At 36.1% G+C, this 27,713-nt stretch overlaps 1 protein-coding gene across 1 annotated transcript in view; it reads left to right on the forward strand.

Moving 5' to 3' along the window:
* MED23 (mediator complex subunit 23) overlaps positions 1-12,716 on the forward strand; it is a 30,790-nt gene extending 18,074 nt beyond the window's left edge. Inside the window, exons 12-17 of the mRNA XM_073074444.1 lie at positions 750-895; positions 4,780-5,003; positions 6,287-6,526; positions 8,438-8,882; positions 11,332-11,538; positions 11,995-12,716. Coding sequence (XP_072930545.1) covers positions 750-895; positions 4,780-5,003; positions 6,287-6,526; positions 8,438-8,882; positions 11,332-11,538; positions 11,995-12,136 — 1,404 coding nt within the window. The 3' untranslated portion in view covers positions 12,137-12,716. The remainder of the gene's footprint in view (positions 1-749; positions 896-4,779; positions 5,004-6,286; positions 6,527-8,437; positions 8,883-11,331; positions 11,539-11,994) is intronic.
* The last annotated feature ends 14,997 nt before the right edge of the window (positions 12,717-27,713 follow it).

Raw genomic sequence — 27,713 nt, forward strand, 5'->3', positions numbered from 1 at the left:
TGATCTGAGAGCAGTTTTTACATATTTTTTATTTTGTTTTGGATGTGTGTGGTGCGTGTGGGGTTCCTAAAATTATAATACCAGTTCATGTAGATTTAATGTAACGTTTAGTAATAGATATATATTTTTCAAATAGGCCTTCAGGGCCAAATCCGAAACTATAAGGATTAGCGAAAAATGCTGAAAGGAGTTACGAGGCCGATTTTGATAAAAACTAAAATCGCATCATTAGGTTTTTAAAATATATTTTCCCTAGCCGGGAATCGAACGAGTTCATTTTGAAAAAAATACATCCTCTTTATTATTCCTATATCTGTTAGTCTCGCACATAAGGATAAAATTTTGGGAAATAATGATAAATGACAAACTAAAGGAACTGATTTGTACAAACATCCTCTCACCCCAAACGCATCTACCGTCGCACTTCTAGTGTTGTGTGTAACAACAAAGATATTTGTCGATAGTCAATAGCAGGTAATCAAGGAAAGATTAAGGAAATAATGCAAAATATTTTTAGGATGTATTTCTAATACCTGCAAACAATATATTAAATGTTATACAACTTGAATTAATATAGTTAGTCGTTTATAACTACATGCGTCCGAGCAGCATCCCTTTATTGATAACGAGTTGTGACATTGAATCATTCCTTTGACGTCATGTTTTATGACTCAGGTCGCACGTTTGTAATGAATATTAATTTTAATTTGCTTAATTTTCAAGATCTTTATCAATACCTTTTGTCACAGGTGCTGCGTCCGAACCCCGACGGCAACGAGAGCCAAGTGTGCCTGTACATCATCCAACTGCTGCTGCTCAAGGGCTCTGAGCTGAGGAACCGAGCACAGGACTTCGTCAAGGAAAACTCGCCCGAACATTGGAAACAGAATAATTGGTACAGTATCCCTAGTATGTTTTTTTATTTTGCGGTACCAAGCGAGCATGCAGTCCAGTGCTGGTAAGTGACTACTGCTGTCCATGGACATCTGTCATCAATTCCAGAAATAATCAGAGTCGTACCTGAGATCGCCCAATGATGCGTTGCTACCCTTGATAATTAAGCTGGAATGCCTCGAAAAAGTAAGTCTTCCGTATCGCACCCCTTGAACCAATGTATTTGGAGTCTATTTTATTAGTTCGTCGAAGCACATGTGCAACGTACTAACAAATGGGAGTCTTCCATCAAATCAAACCATTTTTTTTTATTCAAAATAGGTTTTTTACAGAGCACTTTTTGAATGTCTATACAACTACCACCACTTCACAGGGTGTTTCGTTATGGAGAAGAAGCGGCGAAAGAAACTCCATAACACATATCTTTTAAAAAAAGTATTTTACAATGACAAACTTAACGTAATGGTACATGTGGAGCTGGAGCTACTTCAGACCACACGGTTTCGTCAGTCAAATAATCGCTTAGTTTATAGTAAGCTTTTTTACACAGCGTCTGTTTAATGACATGTTTGAATTTTTTTCTGTAAGATTCAAAATGTGGTCAGGTATTTTATTGTAGTATCGAATACAGTTGCCCATGAAAGATCTAGCCACTTTGCATAGTCTATGTTTTGGAATTGCTAATTTATTTCTATTTCTGGTATTAAAGTTATGGTGGTTACTATTTTTTTCAAACATATCAGTGTTTTTTTCTAACATACATAATATTTTCATAGATGTATTGACTATGTACCGTCAATATATGAATAGTGGGAAACAGTTCTCTCAGGGACTCACCACGCCTCAGACTATATATTGACCTTATTGCTCTTTTCTGAATAGTAAAGATAAGAGTCTATGTCAGCAGTACTACCCCACAGTAGAATGCCATAAGACATAATGCTGTGAAAGTAACTCAAGTAGACGAGCCTGGCAGTGGGGATGTCTGTTAATTGTCTAATTCGTCTGACTGCAAAAGCTGCAGTACTAAGTCTGCTGGACAGAGCAGAGATGTGGGGACTCCACTGGAGTTTGGAATCAATGGTTATCCCCAAGAAAACAGTTTCATTGACAGACTGCAAAGTCCCACCATTTAGAATGACATTCATCCCCGTACTCCTTACATTTGGTAGCATATATTTAATACATTTGGTTTTATTAGAATTCAGGATTAAGTTATTTGCATCAAACCAGTTCTGAATCAAGCAAAGAGTTTCATTAATCTCCTCATATCCTGCGATTGTCGTTTTACTGTAAACACCAAGGAAGTGTCATCAGCAAACAAAACAACCTCAGATATATCCTTTACTACATATGGCAAATCATTAATATAAACTAAAAATAGAAATGGACCTAGAATAGAGCCCTGCGGTACGCCTATTTTAATATTAGAGCCTGCCGATAATGCTCCATTTACTTGCACTCGTTGGACTCTATTGTTTATATTTATTCTAATTTATCAACTTTAGAGAATTTCCCTGAATACCATAATATTGTAATTTTAACAATAAGATTTTATGATCAACACAATCAAAAGCTTTAGACAAGTCACAAAATATACCTATAGCGTCATGTGCTTGTTCCCAACAATGAAAAATATGTTGCAGCAATTGAACACCAGCATCTGTCGTAGAACGGCCTTTAGTAAAGCCAAATTGTCGTTGGTGTAAAAGATTATTTAGTTTAAAATGAAGCAAAATTTGGTGTAAAAGGATCTTTTCAAAAATTTTACTTAAAACAGGCAGTACTGAAATAGGTCTATATTTGTTGGGATCTTTAGTATCACCTGCCTTAAACAATGGAATTATTTTGCTATGTTTCATTAAATCAGGGAAACAGCCCTGATCAACACATATATTAAAAATAGTAACTAAGTAGGGAGCTTAAGTTCTAATGACTGATTTACAAACTTTTACTGACATTCCCCAAATGTCCTCTGTATTTTCAACTGTTATTTCTTTAAATGCTTTTAGTATGTCATCAATTAGAATATGTCTAAATTTAAATTTCATGTGACAATTATTTAAATTCTCTTAACGAGGGTCACTACTTGAATTGGGGATGATTTAAAAAAAAATAGTTAAATGGGATATTCGAGAAAAAAGGTTCAAATTCTTGTGTAATTTCTTTATCTGAGGTAATCTGACCGCGTTCGGTAGTAAGAGATAATTTATTGTTACTTAATTTGCAAATACGTGTCCCGGCATTAATTATTTTCCAGATTGTTTTAATTTTTTTATCTGCATTTTTTATTTTATTATGTATGAACTTAGATTTAGCCTTCATACAAACTGATTTAAATATTTTTGAATATTTACGAACATATTCATTGAAGTGGGGGCTACAGTTATTCTCTCTTTCACTCTAAAGCCGAAAAGTTTACTTCTACTGAGACAAATACCCTTAGTAGCCCATTCACAAAAACTGAGTCTAGAACTTTTTTCATACCTAACCTCAGAAAATATATTTTTAAATTCTGTGTGAACCGTGGAGAAAAATGCAGAGTACAATTATTAACACAAATGCTTTGATTCAGAACTGACAACTTATTAAGCAGCACTTTATTATATTTTACTAAATGGTGACTTGTAATTGGTCTATGAAGAAACTTTATGTTCCCTTCCCTAGATATGTTGTATTGGATATGGATAGACTGCCCCTTGTGATCAGATTTAATATGATTTTTTATAGATTTTTCAACTACATTCAATTTGCTATTCTAAGCCAGATGGGACTTAATTTTAATTGTAGGTCGTCCTCCTATTTCTTCGTTTTGCGATAGTGTCCGCCCAGTGGATACTAGACCATCACCCGCTTGCTCCACTTATCGATTCTATAACGGAGCATGTGACGTGTTTGAGTGTTTCGTGTTTAAGACTGTCAAATGCTTTGGAATAGTCAATGAATGCCAGGTAAATGGGTTTGTTGTACTAGTTATACTTTTGCATGAACTGTTTTATTGTATCTATATTGTCGATTGTGTTACCGTTTTTCCTAAAGCCTGCCTGTTCTATCGGCAGATTTTTGTTGATATTCTTTCCAAAACTAATGAATGAAAAAAATATGTATGTTCGAAATTAGAAGTACGGGTCTGTAATTTCCAATATCGTCTTTTACACCTTATTATTGTCCAATATGTTTTCTGGTAGGTTGATATTCAGATCCTTCAGATCCAATAACTTTTGAATTTTGTCTTTACCAGTAAGCATACTCTACTGTGGCCAGCGACTTCACCTTTGTAGTACATAATATAATGGTTTCTCTCTTCTATTCCTTCTCCTGTTCTTCGCATCGCGCTTAAGCTTAAGATGTCCTATTTAATAGTTTCTATAGATAAGTCTAGCACTTGCAGTCTTTCTGGTGTTATCAGGCTTAAGGTGTTCAGTGTACATATGTATAGATAATTGTGTTTAATTTACTCTTTCTTTTATTGAGTTGGCAGATTTGTTGAAGGGTGATGATCCACTTCCCTAACGGCGACCAGCCGACTTGAAGTGCAATTTGTTGCATTTACTGTAGTTTTGTTTGTTGTATGCTAGTTGTATATTTAATTCGGTTCGAGAAGACCTTCACTTGTTTTTTTGTCAAGTCCTGACATTGAGGCTACCTATTTCAAATATATTACTTAGCAAATATATTTTATTTTATTGTTTCCCTTGTAATGTACTTACAGAGCATTCCTTTGGTTTGCGTTTAATAATGTACGTATTTGACTTTTGGTGAGATGGTATAATTGGTGATCCACTTGTTACTTTTCCTTTTTCCCGTTTGGCATCATTTGGTTTTTGTTCTTTTTTTTTAATTATTTTGTTATATTCTTAATTGTTTATTGAATTATGATTTCAGGTACGACAAACACTTAGCATTCCATAGGAAGTATCCGGAGAAGTTTACTCCGGAGGAGGCGAGCGGTGCTTACGGCAGCCCCATCCCGGTGTACTTGAGCAACGTGTGCCTGAGGTTCATCCCGGTGCTGGACATAGTGGTCCACCGGCACCTGGAGATCCCGCAGGTCAGCAAGAACCTGGAGCAGCTGCTGGAACACCTCGGCTACTTGTACAAGTTTCATGGTGAGTTTGTTGTTATCTGGGGTGTGATGAAATGGAGCCTACAGCATAAGGTGACATTGATTTTAAAATTTCAAATAATCTAAGCACATCGTACAGTACAGTTGCACAGTCCATCTGATTTTGAATCACAGGATCGTTCAGGTTCCCACTCTGATTAAGGCTCTCCAGCTCCAGCTTCTGGAAGATTAGGTATTCACTCTGTTACCAGCCAAAGTGGCACTCTCTCCTCCAGCAATGGCACTTTCCGGCATTATGCCTCTAGATCGCAGGTGCCAAAAGTGTTAGAGGAGGAGAGAGCGCGCCAATTCTTTTTATAATATAGGAGTAGCAGACGAGCATGCAGTCCACCTGATGGTAAGTGTTTACTGCCGCCCATGGACATCTGTAATCAACCCCAGATACGATTAGATATTCCTACCTGAGGTCGGCCACAGATACATACTAAGCTGTAACGTCTCGTAAAAGTGTGTCTCCCTTACCACACCCTTAAACCAGAACACAGCAGCCCTTAACGCTGCTGTTATAAAGTAAAAAATAAGTGTGGCGGTGCCGGCGGAGTCGAACCACAAAGGGTTCTGCCACCTTCCACCATTTTAAGACAGGGGTAAGAATAACGGACGGAATTCCTAACCGTGCTTGGATGCTCACTTGAAAAGTAAGGTAGGTTTCGCAGACTATTTCTTGTCTATCTGGAAGCAGGACTGGTCCCAAGATGGTGGGAGACGGGTAAGCTGATTCTGTTGAACAGCTGGGTGCCTAGGCCGTCAGGATAATCTGAAGATTCCGCACCATCTGTTTTGTGACAGCGAATTTACTGGCGGGTTGTATCGCTGGTCCATAGACTTCCGGCTCCGGGAGAAACAACCCACGCTAAGAAAAAACAAGGAGCACACTAAGAGAAAATAAGGAAGCAGAGCGTTTCACGCTCTACAATTCATAACTGCAAAAGAAGAAGACACTGCCAACGCCTCACCATTGCTCTCAAAGACTTGACCCCATCGGTGTGTAATCTACAATGTAAAATGATCCTGGTAGTTGACATATCGTATGACGTGCAATGCCAGGATCATTCGGTCGTTAAAGCCCAAGTAAGCATCGATAAATCTGGGTGTCTTGAACAGAGCGAAGTAAAATTAGCCGATTCCTCTACTTTGCCTTATATCATTACTTTCCAGAATTTAATCCTTTTAAGAGGAATTGGATACACGGAGAGAATTTATCCAATTTTCTCTATATGAATATGTCTAATATTCTGTATTATGTATGAAACTCAAAAATTTCAGATCGTCCAGTGACCTTCCTGTACAACACGCTCCATTACTACGAGTCCAAGTTGCGCGACAAACCTCTCCTCAAGCGTAAACTGGTGAACGCAGTGCTTGGGTCGTTGAAGGAGGTGAGGCCTACCGGCTGGGCTACCACGGAGGCCTTCCAGACATACTTGGTGAACACAGAAGCGGAGCCGCCGGCGTGGACCCCCGAGCTGATATACTACATGGGTCTCGTGAACAGAATGGTCGATAGTATCCTTTGTTATAAGTAAAGACTTGCAGCAATTCATAATTATGTGTCCAAAATGTAAATAAAGAATGTCATTGTCAAAATACGATTACAGGTATTGTAAACCTTAACAGATTAACAAGAAACAAGGACTTTAACAAACTCAACAAAAAACAAAAACTTTAACTACACACAATTTGACAAACGCGCTAAGAAAACGAGAAAACATTCGAGTTCGATCACGATTACGAAAATGAATAACATCGGCTACGAAACGTAAAAAATGTTTTAATCCAGCATAAACCATGTTTTTTATTATTATTATAATGTATGGAACCAAATTAAAGTTATATACATATTAGAAAATGTGTATTGATCTTAATTTATTTAGATTATTATTTTATTATCGTTGTATTACTTGAATATCGTCAAAAATAAGAAACTACTATTTGAAACGTATTCTTTTGATAGGGCATCACCTTTGTTTATATTTTGGACTCCTAATTATGAACCGGACTATAGATCAACTATGATTATCTCTTGACTATGAGCGAAAACATAAATCTACGTTACGGCGCCGTATATTTTTCCGTCAGCGCGAATGGCTCCATTATGCAAGTTTGCTCCGGCGCCGTGAGTTTGCTACGGTGCACCGGAATTTGCTTACACGCGCGCGTCCCTGCGTCGTAGACTTGCCCGCCACGGCCGGCGGCGCCGCGTTTACAATCTGGTTACACTCCCGGCGGCGCCGCGTTTACAATCTGGTTACACTCCCGGCGGCGCCGCGTTTACAATCTGGTTACACTCCCGGCGGCGCCGCGTTTACAATCTGGTTACACTCCCGGCGGCGCCGCGTTTACAATCTGGTTACACTCCCGGCGGCGCCGCGTTTACAATCTGGTTACACTCCCGGCGGCGCCGCGTTTACAATCTGGTTACACTCCCGGCGGCGCCGCGTTTACAATCTGGTTACACTCCCGGCGGCGCCGCGTTTACAATCTGGTTACACTCCCGGCGGCGCCGCGTTTACAATCTGGTTACACTCCCGGCGGCGCCGCGTTTACAATCTGGTTACACTCCCGGCGGCGCCGCGTTTACAATCTGGTTACACGCGCGCGTCCCGGTGGCGCCGCGTTTACAATCTGGATACACGCGAGCATCCCGGTGGCGCCGCGTTTACAATCTGGTTACACGCGCGCGTCCCGGTGGCGCCGCGTTTACAATCTGGATACACGCGAGCATCCCGGTGGCGCCGCGTTTACAATCTGGTTACACGCGCGCGTCCCGGTGGCGCCGCGTTTACAATCTGGATACACGCGAGCATCCCGGTGGCGCCGCGTTTACAATCTGGTTACACGCGCGCGTCCCGGTGGCGCCGCGTTTACAATCTGGTTACACGCGCGCGTCCCGGTGGCGCCGCGTTTACAATCTGGTTACACGCGCGCGTCCCGGTGGCGCCGCGTTTACAATCTGGTTACACGCGCGCGTCCCGGTGGCGCCGCGTTTACAATCTGGTTACACGCGCGCGTCCCTGCGTCGTAGACTTGCCCGCCACGGTCGGCGGCGCCGCGTTTACAATTTTAGTCGCCGGGCTTCATAATTCTGTTGCAGTTCGGCGTAGCGACGAAGTCTACAGCGACGTAACGTAGTTTTCGTATCCTGTAACCAATATCTTAGAATTTCGTGTATAATTGGGCCACTGAGATAAATATTTTTTTTATGTATGATACAAGTCTACTTACTGTGATTTATTTTTAGACGTTTCTGAAGCTCATTGAACTGCTGTCACCGAATGTTAATATAACTGATGCGTTCCTTCAAGTATTAGTTTGGTAGTATTTTAACCCAAGCACTTTAATTACTATTGTTTTGCGTTGGTTTAACAGTTATTTTAGTTATATGTTCCTATAAGAATTTCCTTAAGCAATCCCCAGCTATGACCGGCCACTCACACTTCCCGAACACGGACTGGCGTTTCAACGAGTATCCGAACCCTTCAGCGCACTCGTTATACGTAACGTGCGTAGAACTAATGTCACTACCGGTAGCTCCGAGTGCGGTAGGCAACAGTCTGCTAGACGTCATTACCAAAGGGTTCGTCGTAATCCCGTCTATGAAAATACAACTGTGGATAAACGCAATTGGCCTCATCATGGCAGCGTTGCCTGATCCGTACTGGACAGTACTGCACGACAGGATATTCGAACTCATAACGAGCACGGAGATGATCGAATGGGAGTACGAGTACACTCCGTTCCAACTGTTTAACTTCAAGAAGACGAATGAATCGATGTTGGAGAACAAGTACAGTCTGACGCTAGCGCTCGCTCACGCCATCTGGTACCACGCGGGGGCAGGCCAGATCATGCAAGTTCCAGTGTAAGTGTTTTTATTAATAACATCTTGACTTGACAACTGTTTTGTTTTATTAACTTCAAATTTTACAATATTTTTATTGATATTACAAAATATCGCAAGACTTATTGATCGTTTTGACCTTTTATCTAAGTGCACAGATGAAGTATATTACCATGTGAGTATTAAAAATAATTTATCACTCGCTTAACTATGTTATAACGCAATTATTTTTATAGCACTCTGTGACCTAAACCCGCATTTTAGTCAAGCATTTCTGTGTCCAAAGTAGCCGATTTTTACACCGTACGAATATTAATACACTACCCTCACAGTTGTAAAAAATAAACATAGCTATGAACGTTTCATACTTTTAAATGCCATTTAAAAATTAAAAGTGAGTAATGAGTATTTTGTTTAAAGCTATAATTATGTTCATATTTTATTTTGGACGTATTTATAAATGTTTTTGCCATTGTGTATATACTAAGCAATAGCATCACCATAAGACTAACTGTTGGGTTTTATCGAGTTTTATTGTTTGTTTTGACTGTGTATTTTCGCTACACACCATAGTAGGAGATATTTAAATTAGGAATCATTATCAAAATTAGCCATAATACTACTCCAGTAGAATTTCGAGTAAGCGACCTATTTGTTGTCGTATTTGTGGCATTCGGATTATCGAAAATTTGGATAATTGAGTTTATGAAGAAAAGCTATTTAAACCGATTTAGGAAGGTAATGTTTTTCGACTTTATGTTTGTTACGTATGTATTTTTCATTCTTTGGCAAACTCAAACGACTTCACTAATTTTGACATATGATGTGTCGTTGGATTCGTCTAAATTGTGGAGATAACATTGGCTATATTTTTAGCAATCGGGTTTTTGTTTTTTTATAGTAACTGTTTAGTTGCGATTTGGCGACTTTCCGGAATTTAAATGCACATGTCACACAAAATGTGGCTGATTTGCAATGGTTATTACAAAGATACTTGTTCACGTTTGTCAATCCGAATAATCGCGAATATTTATAACTGAGGTCCGGATAATCGATTTTCTACTGTATCACTAGTATTAGTTATGTATTAGTACATTATGATTGCTTATCATATGTTTCTTTAATACGTTTAGGTGGAGTTCCCATTATAAGTCATTGGTCTAGACGCCTCTATGTAGCCTAAATGCCTTGATAGATTTCGACGTATGGTGTTAGATTTGTCTTTATCACAAGAGCAGAATAATTACTAAATTTTCTAAATCAAGACTTCTTCACATCAAATTTCAATGGTTTTGGGTGTCACAAAAGGGGTAAAGCAGTGATAGCCTTGTAGTTAAGAAACGCGGCCTCTCGATCGAGGGGTCCGAGGTTCAGATCCCAGGCACGCACCTCTGATTTTCAAATTTATGTGCGTATTAGAAATTAATTATCACTTGCTTAAACGGTGAAGGAAAACATCGTGAGGAAACCTGCATACCTGAGAGATTTATATAAAAAAAAAAAAAAAAAAAAAAACTTAAAGGTATGTGAAGTCTACCAATACGCACTTGGCCAGCGCGGTGGACTATGGCCTAATCCTTCTCATTCTGAGAGGAGACCCGTGCCCAGCAGTGGGACAGTAAGGGGTTGATGATGATGGGTGTCACATTTTTATTGTTTTTTTAATTCATAATTTTTAGTTTCAATCATTTATAAGTTTCAAAATAATTATCATATTTTTTCATATTACTTCACAAGTATAAGCGGGTTTATGTCACACGAGCTATAAAATAGTATACAATACTTGTGACATAAGTAGCCTATTATGTGCACGGCGTTCAGCACCCTCGCTGCGCTCGGGCGCTAACTTCACGCCGTGCAAAAATAGGCTACTTTGGCCACGCGTATCGTAATGCACTATTAATCTACGAAAACAATTTTAAAATTAGATTTTTTTTATAATATACAAGTCGCGAGCACGCAGTCCATCCATGTGTATTGTGTAGTGAACCCCAGATAACTAGGAACCTACCTGAAGTTGGCCATAAATGCGTCGCTACCCCTGAGGACTAAGTTGAATACTTCGGATAAGTGTCATCCTAAACCACACCTTACAAACCGTCATACTTATTTCCATAATTTAACAGCAGTACTTAATACTGCTCTTAATAATTGTGAAGGTGGACTCTGGTTGCGTTTCGATAGAGGTTCCAGAGTCCCCCCCTCCCCCTGGTGGCGCTAACGACAGCCGCCGGGGTGTTCAGTAAGTAGGTGAAAAATCCGCAACGCCCGATAATATCTTTTGACGGTTCCTTCCCGGTCAAAAAAAGAAACCTCTGTTTTTGCTTTTTTGTATTCCTCCATAATCGCTATTTTAGGTGACTTTGATCTTCTTTGTACATATCGAAATACAGTAAGAGTGAATAGCACTGGTTCAGTCGCTCCATTGCATTGGCTTCGTGTGTAACAACTTCATTTGACGCAATTCCAGGTTTATAAAGGAGAAGCTGTCGCCGGAGATCCGTAACGAAGTGCAACTGATCTTCCTGTGCCACCTCGTGGGCCCGTACTTACAGCGGTTCAACTCGGACCTCAGCCGCGCGGTGATGGACATCACGATATCGCTGTACGAACTGCTCGCCAACATCGACAAGGCACAAGTCCACCTGCAGTATATTGATCCGATTTGTGACTTGCTGTATCCTTTTAAAAAAACATTTGTATTCAAAATCAACGATTCTTCGTAAAAGATTAATGACGAGCCGCGTGGTGGAGTGGTCTCCATACCGGTCTGAGACGCAGAGAGTTCCAAGTTGCTCTCCGTCCAGACCGATATATCATTGTTGAAATTTGGTTTTATTCGTCAAAGTGCAATATAGATATAAAAGCTAAGTAACTTTCAATGTTTATCCTCTGAACAATGCATATCGCAACCGTAGCTTCGTAGTTAACTTTTTTAAATATACCATGACGTCACGAGATATGTCACGTGATCGGCTGTTTTCACGCGACGTTCCGTGTAACGTACTAAAATATGTTATTTTCAATTTTCTAAAAACAGTATATTACTCTATTGTATCTAGGACTATATTTATATCATTTTCAAGCTTTGTAATGCACAAAGCAATCACCAAATTCCTTAACTTTCACACAGTTACCACATAAAGTACATGTTCGTGGGGGATACGATGAAGAATGAAGTGGAGAGCGTGATCAGGAAGTTGCGGCCGGCTTTGCAAATGCGTCTCCGTTTCATTACACACCTCAATGTGGAGCAAATTAATACGAACACCTAGCAAAACGAGGACCGCCACTCGCCGGCGCACTCCAACTCTAGCTGCGAATAAATACGCCATCTGATAAGGGTCATGAGTACTTAGCTATTTTGTTTTAATATAAGAGTTGCAGACGCATCCACCTGGCGATAAGTGGCTACTGCTGCGGATAGACATGTAATCAATCCCAGATGCAAATGTAAAAATATAGTAGATGAATATGCAGTGCAGTAATTGTAAGTGGCTACTATTACCAATGGCAATGTAATCAACACCAAATAAGATTAGATTCTTATCTGAAGCCAGATGTCTCGCTACCGTTGAGGACTGAGCTGGAATGCTTCAGAAAAGAATGTCATCATAGCCTTCAAACCAGAACACTACAGCGCTTAATACTGCTGTTATTCGGCACAAGTCGCACAGATTGTGCCATCTTATAAAATAGGTAGCTATTTTCAGGTGGTGTTTAAAGTTATACGGAATACTTATTAAAACTCAATCTGCCCATATTTTGCATATGCAATTTGGCAATTTCCAGAATGTAGTAGTTGTCAAAAGTTGATACGGTTATGGAAATATTACAGGTTTTTGTTCAATTGAACCAGGCAAAATAAATTTCAGAAACGGAAACAGTCGTTTCAGACTTCAATTTTTACTTAACAAATCTTGAACTCTTTACATTGAACTTCTTTTTTGTAAGTTAGGTACGTGTCGTATCGTTACATCGTGTCGTGTCGTGCCGTGACGTTGTCTCACGACACGATACGGTGTAGCAAAGTTTCACGATGCTTTATAGTATATTTGACCTTGCCGTACATTTCTAGGCATAATGTAAAATAACATAGCTAAGTATTATATTATGACCCGGTAGATGTCGTGTTTAGGCCGCAGTTGTTGGAGGCCGGCGTGAATAAGCGATGTGCTTATGTTTGGCGGTTGACAAACTAATCTTATGGACATTACATATCGTTTAAACATCATGTAGCGGATGTTATTGGCTGCGTTTCACGTAGATGCCACTGTGTTAATGTTTGCTTGATCACGTGGTCAATCAAACAGGATGATGCAGTGGAGTACTTAAATGTGTAAAGCCCGCTCCACATTTTCGCGAGAACGAGAGAAAAGTACGAGAAACGAGAATGTGGAGCGGGCTTAACGAGCCGGGAGGATTTCGTGGAGGTGTTAAAAACCCTAAGGCTTTTAAAAAATAACAATTTTAGTGTTACTGACGTCAGTGGTTGCGCTGTATTCTAAATATTAATATCAGACCAACTAGACAGCATGAACCAGTGACGTCACCTAAGTAACAGATACGTATCACAAACTTGCAATGAATGTGGTCTTAAATAAGTTATGTGGACGTTCTAATAGAACAAGTGTTTATAATACCTAATGCTATTTATTCCTAAGAATATCTAATCCTTCCTGACAAGCGATAAAACGTCTTAAGGTTCTTTTATATCTACAGAACGAGCTTGTGACACGCGTGTCGTGGCAGAAAAGTAATATTCTCCTATAAAACGTATAACAAGGTATTTTTATCTATCGTATAGAAAAATATGATTTTGTCCGTCACAGCACGTAAATGACACGTTTTACAAGCGGAGCCTTAAGGTGCACTTGAGAGATTTAACTCAAATTTCGTTGACTTCGTGTCAATTTCGTATAGGCGTGATTGTGTTGTTTTACAGGCGATACCAGTCGTAATGATATTTGTAATTACAGTACACAAAAATGTACAATGTTTGGAAAAAAGAGGTCTCCCACCTGGCAAGGTGAATTGCGAGTGACCTTGCTTCGCTAAGATCAGTTCAAATGTTGTATGATGGAATAAACAAGTTTCCATTTAGAAAACTACGATAATGATTTAGGTTCGTGCCGCACTACCTTTTAGATTATTGCAGGAGGTAGCCATTTCCTAAAATTGAAGACTATCAATCATGTCGTTAATGAATGAACAAATTGGGCAGCTGGTCGATATGTAGTACGTAATGTATTAACCTATATATACCATGCCCACCAGCAGTCTATAGTCGTCACAATCTAATAGGCCCATTTTGACACATGCCACCCTAATGTCATTATTGTCTTAAACTAACTTTTTAGTAGGCAGTTTACGACCACGTGACGGCTGGAGCTTGCGGCTTCAAAGCATTTGAAAGAAACCATAATCGATTAACTTTCAAATAATCGAAACTTAAAATTACCAATAACGAAATATTTATCTCTTCTTTGGCCATGAGATTTCCATGATACTGACATATTTGGCTAGATCAAATATACTGTGAAAAATATGGTTAAAAGTTATGGTTAAATGTATAAATTTTAAATAAATTCTGGACCAATCTAAACGCATTGCGTTGGACAAATTCCAGCTGCTTCAACCGAATGCACCAACCTATGTGTGTAAACACAACTCGTATATAAAACAATTATAACATAAATACTTTTACAATTAATTGCCTAATATTAGTAAACTAAATGCCTTGTGAGTGACACCAATGTTTTCAACACGGAATATAAAGTGAAATATCTCCGTTTACAAATATGTTATCCGTCCGTATTCCTTGGAACATCGTGACGCGATGTTCGGGAATTTAACGAATAAACAAGCAAACAAAAAACTGATTCAAATTTAATAATACACTCTACTCTGTGTAATCTCAAACGAAATGAATGAACGGCTTAAAGTTCTTATTTAAGGAAATTACAGTTGCCCGAACGAAGCCATAATATTAATGAACGGTTCAGCGTAGAGTAACAGTAGAGAGTTCTCTAATCTCTATAATTGTTTACTAATTCGACTGTGAAGTTATTTCATACTGAGAGGAGACCCATAATAGCTAACGATACTGATAAATTTATATATTTAAATATGACGATAAATTATGGAACTATGAGTCTAATTTAATGAACTTGCTAAGTTTTTCGAACTACTTACTCTTATTTTCCATAGTTCCTCGCGTAGTGTTATACTTCTGTATTAAATGTCAATAATGTAATTAAACATGGGCAATAAAATATAAACGTTTTAAAATTGCGTATAGTACAAATTGAGTGCGATTACTTCTATTTGATATAATATTGACGTTATAAATGTGTTCAAGAAAAACATTCAAGTTTAAAATTGTCGTAACTTAAATAGACTGCAATCGAAACTAGAATAGAAATTAACAATAGTTACTAATTATCGAAGCAATATCGGATATCGTCTTATGTTATTGGAAATATTGAGATATTCGAACAAAGGTGATATTTAAAGAATATTAGTGAGGCTAGATATGAATAATATTTATTACTGTGAATTTATACATATATTTTCCAATCAATAAATAAGATATAATGCTACTGTCTTATTCCATCATAAAGGCACTGAGCAGATTTAGAGGACCGGATCTGATTCTTGGTGGAGCAGGAAATAAAAAATATTGTTTGAAGTGCTAAATAGTTTGTCTGCATTCAGCCGTTACAGCTAGACAAATGTTAAATGTGCTTAACGAATAAACTGTAACCACAGAAATTACATGATTGCCTTGTATTGATAAATTAAATTGTTTAAAAATTGTTTAATTATGTACGTACACTTTCTTAATTATTACGATAGAAGTGATAGTAATTAATTGCTAGATAAATCGGGGGTATACAATTTTGTTCAGTTGCGAACATTAATAAATACATTTACATCATTTTTTTAAAGTTTATTGTTACATGTGACAAACGGTATTTTTGAATTTTTAGTGACAGGTTGTATGACAACTTCATGCAAAGTGAGATTAATGTAAATATCGAAGCCTTACGAAACAAACTCTTTATGAAACATAATGTACTTAAAGGGGCTACTTTCCAGTCTTGACAAAAACTATTCAAACAAAGCAATAATACTCGTAAAATTTGGACAATAAGTTTAAGTAATTTGATCATTAAATTTTTTCCCACTAAATTTATCCAATTGTCCACATAAAATAAAGTAAGATGTTCCTAAAACTTAACTGTATCTTAAATTCCGCAATCCACATAACAAAAACCGAGATTTGTGACGTGAAGGTCGAATTAATAAGAGACGTGCCCGAGGGCAACGTCTATGGAACGTCCCTTTTCGTATCCATTATCTCTGGACGCCGTAGTTTCATGTCGCGTACATTCTCCTAAACCAAGCCTATGAAATTGTTTCGTAGTACATACACTACCTCTAATGACAAAATTCTTAAACACACCTTAAAATATAGGTTATGAATTTGTAGCGTAAACAAAACAACATTTTTCAACGTTTGACCTAATATAGTTATAATATATATATATAATATAGTTAATGTTTTTTCAGAATTTAGTGTAGTGTTGCACTTGAAAGACGCTGATAGTGTAATTGTAAAACAAGCTTTTATGCTTTTATTATACAAAAAAGAGTTTCACATATCGATACCTTATTCGCAAATCAGCCATCTCCACTTTTTGAGCAAATGATTTTTTTTTCATTTATTTTGATATCGTTCAACGCCATTTACTATCAAAATAAATGAATAAAACATTTTGACAAAAAGTGGAGTTGACTGATTTGCGAATTAAAGTATCGATATGTAACTTCAACGCGTTCCATATGTGAAACTTAATGTAAATTATGTATGTAGGATCGTAGTATTTTATCTCTGTAGACTTTCTAATGGTATCATGTACATTAGTAATAAAATGTAGTCCAAGACTTACTGTTGCTTTTCAAATAAAATACATAGAATAAAATAAAATATATTCTGAAATATTTTTCTACAAGTTAAAAATATTAGCTTAAATATATGAGCGCGTGTAATCATAGAGGAACTTCAAAAGCGTATGGGTTTTGTTGTTTGTGGCTTTCGCACAAAATCTGGCCTTATTGTAGCAATACTATTCCAAAATTCATGTAACGACTGTCAAGTGAAATGTGTACCTACGTTTTGAAGTTACTGTATTATTATGCGCAATAATTTTTGGAGTTATTTAAACTTATTAAATAATAAATATTAAGGAAAAAATATAATCACATACTGAATCACAAGACACCAACGCAATATATTGTTACTTATCACAATAATAAATGTATATTAGTAGAAATTGTATTAGATAGTGTAATTAAGAGTGAGCTGAAGTGAGAATATACACTGTAAGGTAAATACATATAAACATATTTTTCTTGATCGTATTTCAACAACGCAGTATAGAAAGTAACCTTGTATACTCAGCCCGTATAATTTGCGCGTATAATATCTACGTACGTACATGTTACGTTAACAAGTATCCCCCAAATATACTATATGAGTTTAGTAAAGTTCTGATAGATAATGTTTTCATCGTAATATGTAATAAATTTATGTAAAACAACAGTTACGATGTAACAACTGTTAATTATGCATTTATAAGTTTGCTTTGTTTTCTCATACAACGTTCTTTTACCACCAACGTAGCGCATAAAACGATTAGTAAAAAACAAATCTAGCGATATTGGTCAGATGAGAGGGCTCAAAGGTGGGGAGTTACCACTAAATAGCTCGGTTTTTTAATCAGCGTTGGAGGTGAAAAATGCATACTACATTAAGTAAAATTTAGTTATTTAATTTTTAAAGGTTTTAAAAAACAAATTCGGATTCACGTGTTATTTTCACTTTATTTTGTATTCTTGTAATACAACCATTTAATCGACTTAGGTTGAAAAGGGATAGTTATTAAAAGAGAAGACTTTAGCCATATTGTGTTGAATAAGTTGTGCCTTCGACCGATAGATTATTGATATTCTGTACTTAAGTAGACTATCAGTGCATACATACTCGTACAATAGTTACGAAACCATGTAAATGTGGGTACGATTTATAGAATACTTTATTAAATCGTGTGCAGTTTTACTTGTGTGTGATTATTAAATGTACGTTATGTGACAGGGACGAATTCGTCTACGTTCGAATATATGTCGATGTTATGTACTGTCAAGATAATTATGTACGATTGCATTTTTACATTCGTGTCACTATATTGGCACAAAGTTACACACATGTAGAACGCTGACTTAATGAGGTGACATACGAGCGGCAGTTCGTGTCGCCGACGACTGCTGGCGACTATCTATGTTCTAGCGACAGTTGAAGACGATAGGCTCCAGTCACTGGCGGCCGTCATAGAATTGGGCTGTCGGTCGTGTGTTGGCTCTTAATTAAATATATGTACTACACAATTCGTATATAATTAATATCATATTGATACAAGGATTTTAAATTAAGTGCCACACCATTTTTTCTATTTAATAACCGAGTTATTGTCGAATGTAGAGTATATATATTGATACTTATTGTATAGAATAGATTTTTTAACCGACACCCTGTGTATAGTACAACCATTGCGTATGTTTCGTAAAGATTTAATACAATAATTGTTAAGCAATAAATGTAAATGGAGATTGTGTGAAGTGAGTAAAGGGAATTTAACGTAAGAGCAATAAGATATATAGCATATATAGCATAGAATGATATATTTATTATCATTATGAATACATCTATTTATATTAAATATTATAATTAATTAATAGCGTAATATTTCGTATGAACTCTAAGGAACTGTTATTATATTATTATAGGGTTAAGTTATATCAATATTTACGTTTATTGCTTAACAATATCTTACATTTTACTCACTGAAATAATTTGCCGTTCGAATTGATTTAAACGAAAACTTTAATCTGTTCCAACGAAAGCAATAATTCAAATATTGTAAGAGACTTTTATATTTTGTTCATATAAGTGCCTTACAAGTCTTATAACGAAGATGGATGAGCGTACCTGATCGAAGCAACTGTCGAATAAGTCGAGGACAATTTTTACCCTCGCCTATTGCGCCTTCTATCGAACTGCTGATTTGTTACTTATAACGGTTTTACCAACTTAACTAACTTTTAGTCGCCCTTCAAAAGATTAGGAATTACTACAGTGTACTTGCGACAACATTTTCCAAAGAGAAATTGCGAAATGTCTACTCTGTGATTGGAATCAGTTGTACGTGGTTGTACCGTCGAATTGGTCGAAGTAATTCGAATTTTACACTAGCTCTGTACGCTTTGTACTGTACACATTCCACTGAACGATCCTATTTACCCTCAATAACGGTCATCTTTGTTAGAATGATGTCGATCGTTTAGTGGAACACCCCCGTACATTTTTCTTAATGTTCACACTTCGCTATAGCGTCTTAGCTGCACTTTATATATTAGGTTAAGATGACAATAAGAACAACATTCACACACTTAATGCTTTTACAATAAATGCCACAAAGTATATTTTTGTGAAAATATATTATAAGCAAGATTAATTATCTCGAAAATTGACGGAGAAATTTTTTGTAACACCAAATTTTTTTTTGTTTTTTACAATAAAAGAATACGTAATGTATTCTTCGGAGTTTTTGTAAATTATTTAAGGATACTTATCTAATACTTATGTTAAATTGTTTATACCCATAATAAAGGTAAACTTAATTTCTTATATTTTATTATAAGTAAGTACATATATAAACATTTTGTACTAAATTTAATTTAGTTAAGTATACATATATTTTTCTCTTAACAAACAGTTTATGTATTTTAACACATGAACAAAATAGTCGACGTTCAATTGTTATCTTATATATCATGGATCGTTACTTTAAGATAGATTTAACAATAAAAACATAATTTTAGTCCTTCGAAATGATCTATTTCAGTTCAAAACAAACGAGTTGGAAAGGAGATTGTATTAGTTTTAAGGCATTTATTAAATAACCATATTGATAGATTGTAAGTCAGGAAAGTTAGGATGTTAAATAATTTATAAAAATATAACGAAGTCAAGTGATTCGCACAGATCTATACTTTCAAATATCATGTAGGTATATTTTTGTAAAGGGTCGTTAAATTTTATTTCTTGTAGTAAAAATAGACATATAAGTTCATTCTTAATACTGATATAAATAAACTAGAACAACCTTCGCTTGTGATTTATTTCTATTTTCAGAATAATATAATTTATTTTTATAAAATACTATATTGACGTAGTGTATCAATTTTGTCCATAAAACATCGATAATTTATTAAATGATATTGCAAATATGGAAAACTAATTCATGATAGGTTTTTTGACACTATAGATAATATGCAGCCATTCTAACCCAATGCATGCCAAGGTGTTCTTCTCGTACTGTGTGAAAACTCAATGTCATGACAAGAAGAAAATTATATACTGTTAGGCCATATACATTTATAGTAAATTTTATTTCGTTTTTTGAAACAGAGGACACTAACAAGTAAGTAGATAGAAAAATATGCTGTTTGGTTAATTTAACATTACTTATTTGAAGTGCGACGAAAGTGGATGTAAATGCCTAAATCCATCCTAAAATTTAATATAATAACTTCGATGCTGATTTAGAAAGGGTATTTTGTAGTGAATTAAAATGAGTATCTGAGATTATACTTTTCAAGAACAGTCTACGGGAAACATTTCGGGAAACAAAAATATTATTTCCGTACATACAAACTGCCCATTGTAAACCGGCTATATTATTTAAAATTTGTCACGCGGTTTTAATGTGCTTCTAAAATTTTGTTTTACTTAATTTTCCACTTAATGATTTAAATAAACATTTTTCCATAGGCTCTTCTCTTGACCCATCAGTTAAGTCGTGCACCATAGCTGAAATAGCTTCCATGACCCAACCCTCCATTGATATTTTTTCTTTTTCTCCTGTGACTGTGGATGAAACAATGAAGATTATATCTTCTCTTAAATCTAATGCAGTGGGCTTCGATGCTCTGAGTAGAGCAATGATTTTGCCTCTCCTTGAAAATATTGTTACCACTATCACTCACATTATCAATTTCTCTATGTTGTCTGGGTCTTTTCCTCTCATATGGCGAAAAGCTTTTGTAATCCCTCTTCCGAAAATTTCTAACCCCAGTCAACTAAATAACTACAGACCTATATCTATATTGCCTTTTCTCTCCAAAGTTCTCGAAGCCACAGTTCATAAACAGACTTCTTTCTTCCTTCTCAGTAATCACTTACTTTCTCCGTTTCAGTCTGGTTTTAGACCGGGGCACAGTACCACAACGGCTCTGCTCAAAGTTACTGAGGACATCAGAGAGGGCATGGAGAATGGAATGGTCACCATTTTAGTTATTATCGATTTCTCCAACGCGTTTAATATGGTTGATCATGACATTCTCCTTGCTGCTCTGAAACATATCAAATTCTCATCCACAACACTGGAATGGTTCTCCTCTTACCTTCGAGGTCGCCAGCAAGCTGTCAAAGTTAACCCTAGGTTTTCCGATTGGTGTGATTTAACGTCTGGCGTACCTCAAGGTGGAATTCTCTCTCAAAGGAGATCTATTTTCCATCTTCATTAACTTTATTACTTTTTCTCTTGACTGTTCTTACCATTTGTATGCAGATGATCTGCAAATATACACACAGGTCAAAGTTTTAGACATCGATTCCGGAGTAAAGGTAATAAATAGCAATTTGCATAAGATTGATTCCTGGTCCCATAAATTTGGCGTCAGTGTCAATCCGACAAAATGCCAATCTATTATCATAGGGGGTTCGAGGCAATTAAATAAATTGGATTTGTCGTCGGTCTCACCTATCACGCTTGGAAACACTGTCATCCCTTTCTCATCTACAGTCAAAAATCTGGGTTTATACATCGACTCAACCTTAAGCTGGACTACGCAAGTTAACGAAATAAGCCGATCTGTCTTTGCAACGTTACGCTCCCTTAACCGGCTCAGGAACTTTTTACCTGTGGCTACTAAAAAATATTTAATTCAGACCCTAGTTCTCCCCATAATAGATTATGCTGATGTGTGCTACACTGACTTAAATGAGGATCTTCTCAATAAGCTAGAACGTCTTATCAACTATTCTATACGTTTCATTTTCTGTCTACGTAAATTTGACCACATTTCCTCTTATCGTCGCCAACTTAAATGGCTTCCAATTCGTGAGCGTAGACAGTCTCGTGTACTAAACTCTCTTTTTTCTATTCTTTTCGATCCAGTTTCTCCAGAATACCTGAATTGTAAATTCAGGTATCTCTCGGATTCCCATGAGCGGCAGCTCCGTTCCTCAGCTTCTCTTGCCCTTGCTTTTCTATTACACCGCTCTGGGTTTATATCAAACTCTTTCACGCTCCAGTCCATCCGTTTTTGGAACTCTCTCCCTGAGGCTATCAGAAGGATGAAATGCAGGACTTCTTTTAAAAAAGGAGTGCATGGTCACTATATGAATCAACTCTTGTATTAATTTTTCTAGTCTTTCCTTCTTATTTATATCTGTGTATGTATTTTAGAACCTTACGTCACTTTTCCTTTTCCTTCTCGTATTTCGTCTTTCTCTTATATATTGTTTCTTATGCTTTTATTTTATAACGTATTTTTGTTTTTCTTTTCTTTTATTGTTGTACCGCTTTTATTATTTTATGCACAGCCCAAAGGTTGGCTGGGAGATAATGCTTTTAGCATTAAGCCCGCCTTTTGTTCCACAATTATGTTTGGATCAATAAAGCATAAATAAATAAATAAATACTAAGTTTCTACTTACTTCCGAAGTGGTTTTGGTCTCAGAATTCCTGTACCAAATGTATTAATTCATAAATATGCTCTAAAACATTACGTTTTCTTCATCAATTCAGTTATATTAATTGTAAAATGTATAATGATCTTTGTTCAATGTTCATAAACACTCAATCGCAAAGTCTTGACTGTAGTATATTTTGTCCCGCACTATCATATAGTCACCATCAATATATAGAACAAGACAAAGCATACGATGTTTTAAACACTAATATATACAGTTTGTAAATATGGTTATAACTGGCAGTTGTTACTTTGTCAATTTTTGCTTTGCGATGCGAATTCAGTTTAAATTATTGTCTGCTAAATGTTAACTCCATTTTGCCTAAAATGAGTAAATTTGATACAAATGAATGTTAAAAAGCCTTTGGAAATATAGTGTCATTGTGTAAAGGCTCATTGTTTCGTTATAACTGGCATAGTTTATATATTTTCTGTGCATTTTTCGATCAATAATCATTTCTCGCAATAAATTAGCGCAAATTGGAGTAAACAATTCGTTAATTTGTATAGAATTTATTATATACGTATTTTGTACATCATTAAAACTAGTGTGTTGTTTGGCGGAGCGAATTCCAGCGTAATTCTAAGATCTCTGGCGACACTTCTTGCATGAATATTTTCATGGTCGTGATTCTTAAAATTTTATCGTACACTAACATTTACCCGTGGATTCTCTCGCGGTTAGTGGTTTTATCTATCCCTCGGGAATGGTAGTATTTTCGGGATAAACTGTATCCTATGTCCTTTTCTGAACCTCTGGAAACGTGTGTACAAAATTTCATGACTATCGGTTATGTAGTTAAGGCGTGAAAGTGTAGCAAACAAACAAATCATCAAAGCCACATTCGCATTTTATAATAGTATAAGTACGGATTATTTTGAATATCTCTTATATTTTGTTATAAGTCTTCTGATCGCACAGACGAGTTGACATCCGAGATGCGCATGATATCATTATAGTCACTTTTCATGCGCTCCATTTAACTTTCATATCGACCGAGGTCTATTGTTATGTCACTGTTTTGTACATTAGATTCAATGATAGCACGAGTGAAGTGGAGTACGTGTCAATTTTCATATTAGTGTACTTGTAACCAACGCGTACATAAGTCTTGGTCAATGCAAACTGGGCTTTACCCGCGGAAACTGAGGTTATAGTTTGTTCCTCATGTGTGTCTTAGTTGTTATCCAATTGGCCGTGCACAAGTGTTTATAAACGGTACTTGAATTCATTGAATAAACATAAGAATGCTACTCATATTATGTGCATAATATGAGGACTTTTTTAGAAAAGCAAATACATTCGCCTAAAAATTAATACTTCAATGCCAGTTTTTGTCGCATATCAATAGTGCTAGCAATGCTGTGACTTCATATTTCAGGTCAGTAAGACGCATATAAGCAATATTTTCGTTTGAAGCTAATACCTGCTCTATCGGAGACCGTGTTATGAATGGAGAACTTTCGTCAAAATATAGTGAAGTTCATGATTATTGAAGGTAGTATGTATAGGGAATTGTTTACAAGTATTTATACACAGTGATCTGTTGTCTATAATAATTCTCATTCATCAAGTTGCTATTACTCTTTAATTGGTTGTTATGCACCGATAACATCCCGACAGTTAAGCTCCGCTATAATTCCAAAGTAAACAAGAAAATAAGAGCTTTAGCCACTAGCGATCATCCACCCAACTCTTGGCTGCATCCGTCGTTACGGCGCATGTAAATCTTTCATGGTCGCTCTATGAGACTTGCATAAAAAGTTCTTATACAAAGCTGGCATTGGCGAATTCTCTGTTATAGCAAACGTTCCTAGGCGACGGTACTGCTTTACATCAAGTAGCCCATCTGATTTATCACTAGGTCAATTGTATGAAACAGTCGCTAGGCTACGTGCGTTAGTACCGGTTATCCGGTTATTAACAGTATGGCAGGATATAGTTTGTAGTAGTTTGTAGAGGGCATAAACAACAAAACTGCATGGCCACTATTGTTATTATTATTACTGAAATATAAACGCTTGCGATTTGCTCCGTCCAAACAACAAACTAGTTACTGATATTAATCAATCACTAGGTAGTTAGTTTTTGTGTACCTATTGTATCGTTACTTCGTGGCTCAAGTGATAAACCTTTAACTTTGGAACTGAACAAACTATTTATATTTAAAATGGCAAAATCAGAAAATGAACATGGTATTTTATTATAAGGTATACTTTTTCAATCATTGTATCCGTAAATATGATTATGTATCTATTTTAACATAACTTTTGTTCTGATTAACTGCTTCGCCACAGTGCTAATAGCAGTAATAAAATGTTCAAAGCTTGCGAGAAGTCGTTATTGCGAATATATAATTATCACTGCGGCCGGGCGGTTATATTCAGATTGTATTATATTATTAGCGAATAAAGTTTTAAGAGTAAGATAATGTTTTTTCCTTTACATTTGTCAATTTTTCTGACAAAGCAATTAATTTCCACTTTTCTCCTAGAGGCCGCAAAACTTTAAACCGCTTAAACTCAGTCCAAATCTATGTTATAGGATTTTTTTGTTCCGTGGTAATAGGGGGTAACAGCCTAATTTGATTGAATCTGTGGAGTGAATCTTGAATCATCTTAACTCTTGCTCCATCTGACTTATTACACCTCTATATTCTAATAGAACTATAATATACGGCAAATAATATTTATTAATTTTCACAGCTCTGCATATCGTTGATAGTGCTTAAATATGATTGTTTCCTTTAATGTAATCGCCTGTTACAGTAAAATCACCTGAAAGTATATTATTTAAAGTAGAATCTACAGAAATGTTTTTTTTATTAGTATAATCCCGTCTCAAGATTTTCCGTTCGTAGAGACGTTGATAAGGAAACTTCTTGAAACACAAAAAGTAAAGTAAAAAAAAATAGCGCATGATGAACTTTAAGTAAGATTTTTGTCCGTGGACAGATGTCCATGGAATGCAGTGGCTACCTATTCCGATTACTTTAACACTGCCACAAAGTAGAAAGTGAAATATTTTGCTGTCCTAAAGCGCCTAGCAAGAAATAATATATTTTTTGTAATGTAAGGATATGGATAATTTATTCTCGAAGGCACGAATGCGTTATCCTACGTAGTAAGTTATACTTGATACAATGTTTTATTATATTGAATATCTTATCTATATAAATGCCGATAGTTATTAATTTATAAGGCATAATTACGTATACTCTATCTGACTTAAATATGAGGCTACAATCTTAGTTCTCAGAAGTGACAAAGCGTCTCCTGCTTTCTGTAGAACTCCTGTTATTCATGGAGTTTAATACATTACAGGTGCCCATGAGCGACAATAACCACAGAAAAAATAATAGGCGTAGAAAAGTGTATTACATGTGGACTTAAAACTTCTGTTTGTACTACAATAAAATCAAATTAATTAAAATTAATTACTTTTAATAAATATTAATAAAAATCTCATCTTTCAGATATACTAATCGTTATGTTCTGTAAAAGTAATTTGTCACTTTTAAATTTGTTGAAGATCCCTTTTATATACCAATTATTTTATTAATTACTTTTGTACTTAATAAAATAATTAGTCGACTTCAGGTATGACAAGAATTTTTAGTAAGACGGCTGTACGCCTTAGTAAAAATTACTATTTTTAATTTCTAGACAACCATATTAATGTCTATGTGTTATGAGATGGCAAAGTTCTGATTTAGGGTCTTTCAATAGCGCTAGGTTATATACTATGCTATTTACTCGAAAGCCTATTATAAGTTAATGTGTTTAACCCCCGTCATGTTATTAATTATGGGAAAATTAAAAAGAATGAAACAACATTAACTATTATGCATGTATTGTGATTTATTAAATTCCACCAAAACTACGGTTGAACAATATGAAATGTTAACATTAGTGACACAACACCGATATTATTAGGTAAGATTATAATAAGAATGTCAAAAAAGTTTATTTGTACGTTTACATTGAGATATTTCTGCAAGTATAAGATACAAGAAAGATATCTTAACAATACTTCGTAAAATGAAATTACGTTTAAACTACTAGTATATTGTTAGACTTACATTAGAATATTGTACGACCTAGACTTAAGATTGATTGTAAACAAATAAAATCTACTAAAATGCCAGAAAAATACAGATAAACAATGGGCGGTCTTATCGCAGGCATGTACAATAGTAACATCAAAAATAGGTATCCTAAGAGCGGACATCGTGGGGTTAATATCAGACATAAGGTAAAAACAGTTGTTTTTGATAAAATTCCTACACAATTATATTAGTCACAATTATACTTAAAGTTACAGGAAGAGATTCCATTATCTAATAAAACATGTAAATTTATTATCAATCGCGAATTCGTTTAATCCGTATACGTTTAGGCTGAAACTACTGCATTGGCGGGTTCCAGTATGTCCTCGAACTCGTCACTCAGCTCGCTGGAGTTCCCATCATCATTGTCGTTGTTAGGGTTGCGTCTCTCGTAGTATTCCTCGGTGCCTTCGGGGTCGCCGGGGAAAGAGAATGGTCTGTCAATGAGGGGCAACAGCCAGCATTCCAAAAAGATTTTGAATGCGATGTAGACACATATGATTGGAATCACGGCATCTTGCAAGTTAAGGACGAACAGCAGCACAACAATGCGACTCGCAGGAATCACTTTTGGCACGACGTGTAGAACGATCCACTTGTAAATCTTACGGAACACGAACTGGATTATATGTATTATGCTCTTTATCAACCACATCGTATAGATTATGTGTGTGGTTACAAACAGCTGCATCAAGGAATCAATAAAAGTTGAACGGAAATCATCGAAGTCTTCGAGAACATCTTCAATGTAGAAGCACTTGCTACCGTTTATATTGCAGTAATTAGTCACATGAAGTCCGAGCAATAAGCAGCTCATAATTTCCGTAACAAATACGAACGGGAAAATATGCTGTCCGCAGAC

Source organism: Epargyreus clarus, unplaced genomic scaffold (genome assembly GCF_041222505.1).
Source record: "Epargyreus clarus isolate Ecla_fem2 unplaced genomic scaffold, WU_Ecla_fem_2.2 ptg000007l, whole genome shotgun sequence".
Taxonomy (NCBI): Eukaryota; Metazoa; Arthropoda; class Insecta; order Lepidoptera; family Hesperiidae; genus Epargyreus; species Epargyreus clarus.